Here is a 4,894-nt window from a genome sequence, read left to right as displayed (position 1 = left end):
ACTTCCGTGCGCGCGTAGGCTGTATTTTACGCATCTAGGAGAGTTTGATTACAAATTGACGGAAAGGGGAGGGGCAGTAGTCTAGTGTAGAGAATGTGGAAAAAGTATCCCGCCTTCCGAGTGTATTCATACATAGTCTACGCTATTTCCGTTGTAAATGCCCAGTTAATTACTTCTGCATTGACCTCAAATCACAATAACTGCAAAGGCGAACATAAGTCTGTATTACAAGATAAGTCGACGTAGGCTAAATTGTGTTACCCTTTCTGAGACATCATAGTTTGACACAAGTGACCGTGTTATTGGTTGCTGCTTCAGTTCAGTCAAAACTGAGACATGGATGTTTTTTTACCATTTTAGTCTAAATGGTGTCGCGAATGGCAATGGGAAATGGTAGATATTGCTGAAGTACAAATTTGCTTTGAACTCTTGCGCTGTCTTTGGCAACGGTCAAACGCAGAGATTGTTAAGAGGTGTGTCATCTCGGTTTGGAAACACTATCCATTGTTCCACTTCAACGCGTACGAAACACACCTATTTGGGATTTCTGACCAACCATGTAGACCTTACTGCCTTTCCACCCCGCCCACTAGTCTATATTAAAGCCTCCTCTATCGCATGCCGAAAGCACGGCCACATTAACAGTGATCTACAGCGGGTTGGTTGTGGATTATACTTTTGTTTTCTGTGTCCTGTATTATACTGAAATTAAGCATAAACCATGGCAGACACAAAGTCTAAAGTAGATTCTGCAACTGAAATCTCCGCCAAGGTAAGGCTTCCAAAGTAATGTACTATACCTATAATAGAGGAATTTTCAAGGGTTCCGTAAACCAGATTTTTTTTATTCCAACCTTTTTCTGTAATTATAAATTGAAACTGCAAAGGACACCTGTGAATGTTCAGTCTTATTCGATCTTAACATGGTGAGATTCTGTTTACGCGAAAGTGAATCATCGGTCTACTGATCAATTCACTGTAACTATCTTGCTCCTGACAAATACAACCCGTTCGCATGGCTTTCATTGTCCGTAGTGTAACAGTCTGCGCGGGTTCTTTGTTTATACGAGCGTGTTGAGTGTTCTTAAACACCAACATTGCAGATTTCGATCTTACCACATTTTCTTATTGGGTGATGTTTAGTTGATTAAGGCCTACTCCTGATTGCCCCGAATATGAATTATAATGGCGTTATATTGAGACGGTGTGCATAGATGTTCTTTGTCAGACAGTTTCCAGCATCGAGACTAGTATAGCTGTTGTTATTATGGTATTTTTGGATGGTCGGTCACATGTCTTTACACTATCAGAAATATTGCATTATTTGGAATCAATACGACTGTTAACTGAGAAGCTGCGTTGCCGCGGAAGATGAACAACTTTTGCCGGTTTTCCCCGGCCGTGACTGAAGCCTAGCCTTGACATGATTGATGCGCTCTCATCCCCTTCCCACTCCACGTTCGTTTTGACTTAGACATTTAGTGTTCGATGTCGTTTTCTGTAAGTGGTACTGAACACTGTTTTATTTGGAACATTAACATCACATTAGTTTGCGTATTAGCCTTGGTACGAGGGCATTTCATGGCTTCGTAGCGCGATTCGTATGACTATACGAGCGAATGCATCACAATTACAGAATTCATCGGAACTGTAGCCTACAGGCTCAACTGGGGCACATACCTTTCTTAATTGTTGAGTGTTTTTATGAGAAAATTATATATTTTCATAGAAGGCAGGTTTTTAGACTACATGTTAAAAGGGCTTAGACTTTTATGGTGTGCCGCAGATTTATTTGAGCCTACCCAATTTAAAGAACGGTGTACTGCGACTAAAATTGCGAATAGAGTTAATTGTAAAGGTTTGTGTATTTTGGTATGCATTTAAAACCATTAATCATCACAAAGTTGAACGCGTAAAACAACCGAGTCGCGGGTGCTATTTTCGGTAATAGTACCTCTTGTCTCAGCGGGTGGGCTATATCAAAAATGACCTTATCAACTAAACATTAACCCTTGAGTAACCCACGGCTTGAAGCGAAGTGCTACCTCGTAGAAATAGACCGATGATGGGTAAACCGATACATTTCTAAATGAACACAAGAAACCACGACGCACCTTCCCTACCAAAACCACCATTTAAATGGCGATGCAAATAATGTTTTTACTCAAGTTAAGTCTACTTATGTAGGAACCACTGTGTTGGCTAATTCAAGGAGACGGTACCACGCGAGGAAGCTTATAAACGGCTTAAAGGCTGAAGATTATACTATAGGCTATAAAAGAATTGATTTAAACCATTTGGTGCGTATTTGAAAACACAGCACTGGTTTCAAGACGCGTTGGTAGGCACCCTTAAAAAAATACGTTTAGGCTATGTTTCGATTTTTTTTAACCCAAATGTTTTGGGAGTCTGCTCGAGCGACCTAAATAACATTTAGCCTGCATGTAAACGAATCCGTTTATTTAGGACGTACGTTTTTGCGGCCATGCTTTGGTCCCATTGTCTCGAAGATCGTTCTCAATTCACCTCTCGCTGGTTCTGCATCAGCGTGCCCCGTTGAGGTATTAAAATGAATGATTTGGGTACTCTGGGAGTTGCAGTGTTTGCCCCGGGCGTGTCTTCGTAGAAGTATATAGTGCTCACAAAACTCGCCGAACTACAATACCCATGGTATCTCAACATCAGTGTATCAGATTACAAAGCATTAAGATCGGTTGAAGTAGGCGGGAATCGGAATTGAAGCATTGAGTGGCATCAGGCCGACAGCCTTTCTAACCAATGACGAGAGTCCCCGATGTGTGAGATTCCTCCCCCGCCCTCCTCGTGTGGAGGGGGCGTGTTACCAACGTCACAGATTAGGTCTAAATCGAGCATAATTGCAATGTATTATCCCTTCCCTTAACTTGTAATGATACACAAAGAAATGGTTTGCTTCCACTTTGTTGTGCAGTGTCAGCTTACTTGGGTTACTCAAGACCAATGTGGAATTTGTGTTTTGTCACAGGATCTGAAAGAGAAAAAGCTTGTGGAAGAGAAGGAGAATGGAAAGGACTCCGCTACCAATGGAAAGGTGAGATCCTTTGGATGTGTGCAGCATGCTGAACTTGTAGACTTCATTTCTTTTATTTCAAATGATGTATGCAAACAGTCCCAGAAGTAAGGATGTTTTTTTTTCCTAAAAGGAGAATGAGGAGAATGGTGAACCAGAAGTAGATGATGAAGATGACGAGGAGGTGGATGAAGAGGATGAGGATGAAGATGGGGAAGGTATGTTCAAAAAACAAAGTTGTGTGCAATATTTAGCTTTGGCAAATGCGTAATATGCTGACTGTAAAGTTACAATTCAGAAATGTCAATGTCAAGCAAGAGAATTACCAGAATTGCCACAAAGTCTCAAAAGGATTCCATCTGGAGGACTGCCTAGAACTGTATCCTAATATGTCTTTAAAACTTTGTATCCTTTTCCCCCTAGGAGATGAGGAAGATGATGAGGAAGATGATGATGATCTTGGTGGTGGCACAAAACGGTCAGCTGAGGATGATGACGAAGATGATGACGAGGTAGGAGGCATTCACTGAACATATGAAGCAAGATATTTCAATGTTGTGGCCCTATCTCATTGTTTGACTTTAATACTATATATATTTTTCACTTTCCCTCATTAGGATGACGTAGACCCCAAGAAGCAGAAAACCGACGACGACGACTAAAGCTCTCCTCCGTCCCGCTAAACTGTTCGAAGCCTCCTCTTCAGTTCCAAAGTTGGGCTTGAGGACAGAACTCAGAAAAGACATAAAACATTCAAATGAAAACATGGTCATCATCAAGCAAGTTCACCATCCGTGCTCAACCAACCCGACTGCAAAATTTTTCTCCAGGGAGAACCATGACAGATTCCAACAAGTGTCTCAACATACTCAACGGCAAACATATAAAAAAATGAAATTTGTTTGTATTTTTATTTACATTTTATATTTTTGTACATATTGTTATGAGGTCAGCCACTTTATCATGTGACCAAATCGGTGCTTCTGTATGAAATATAACTTGTTTGACCATGTCTCAGTTTCAGCTTAACAGAACATGTACAAATCAGCAATGAATTCAGAGCATTCCAGGAAATTTTATGTATGAACCTTTTTTGTTGTACCATAACTAGTTGCACCATAACTAGTTTTTTTTGTTTGTATGAGAGGGGTTGGGCCAAAGAAAAGGAGTTACTTTTCTTGTTTTGTGTTCTTTTTTTTGTCTGCAGTTTTTGTTTAAACTGGTCCTTTTTAATGTATGTGTGAAGTTTGTTGTTCAACAATAAACCTTTTATTTTGTGAGTTGTACAAGATGTTTACCTTTTTTCATCTTTACAAGGGGAAAGGGTCTTGCTGCAGGTTTTTGTATTTGTCAGAGCTTTAAATTGAAAGTTGAAGGTGCTGTCTGAAAGGCATAGAGTTGAGGGGGCCGCTAACGGCAAACTGGAATCAAGTTGGACTTGGAGTAGTCATGGAGGCATAGTGCCAAATCCTACAACTTCCTTTTAGAATTTCTCTCTGGCTACAGTTCTTCACATATGAATACCATGTTTAAATTCCATTTTTCTCCTCTTTTGATGGAGGGATTATTCTACTCTCTTAGTGCATATAGGTCTTCAATCGCCCCCCCCCCCCCCCCCCCCCATCACATAACTCCACTCCATGTAGAACTTCTAAGATGCGTAGAGCAATTTGCATGGTGTCACAACATGTGCATAACATCTCTATTAATTATTAAATAAACTATGAATGTATAATGTTTTTTCTACAATATATCATAGTACTGCAATAACTTGTCAGATACTTTTTTTGTAGAGTGGACCTACCCTTTCTTGTACAAGCTAAATATAGATAAACATGTAAGATA

The 4,894-nt window shown here is 40.2% G+C and overlaps 1 protein-coding gene across 2 annotated transcripts; it reads left to right on the top strand.

Annotated features, from left to right (window-relative positions):
* Positions 1–633: 633 nt before the first annotated feature.
* Positions 634–4,329, top strand: ptmab (prothymosin alpha b). Of its 2 annotated transcripts, none has more exons than XM_080836873.1 (5): positions 634–772; positions 3,005–3,070; positions 3,186–3,267; positions 3,473–3,561; positions 3,667–4,329. In XM_080836873.1, the coding sequence occupies exons 1-5, from the start codon at positions 722–724 to the stop codon at positions 3,709–3,711; spliced, it is 333 nt and encodes a 110-aa protein (XP_080692999.1). In that variant the 5' UTR covers positions 634–721; the 3' UTR covers positions 3,712–4,329. The 2 variants fall into 2 exon arrangements, with proteins under 2 accessions (XP_080692999.1, XP_080692998.1); XM_080836872.1 differs by having other exon boundaries at positions 3,183–3,267.
* The last annotated feature ends 565 nt before the right edge of the window (positions 4,330–4,894 follow it).

The sequence above is a fragment of the Sprattus sprattus genome (assembly GCF_963457725.1).
Source record: "Sprattus sprattus genome assembly, chromosome: 4".
NCBI lineage: Eukaryota > Metazoa > Chordata > Actinopteri > Clupeiformes > Clupeidae > Sprattus > Sprattus sprattus.
This window is presented reverse-complemented; position numbering and strand designations above follow the sequence as displayed.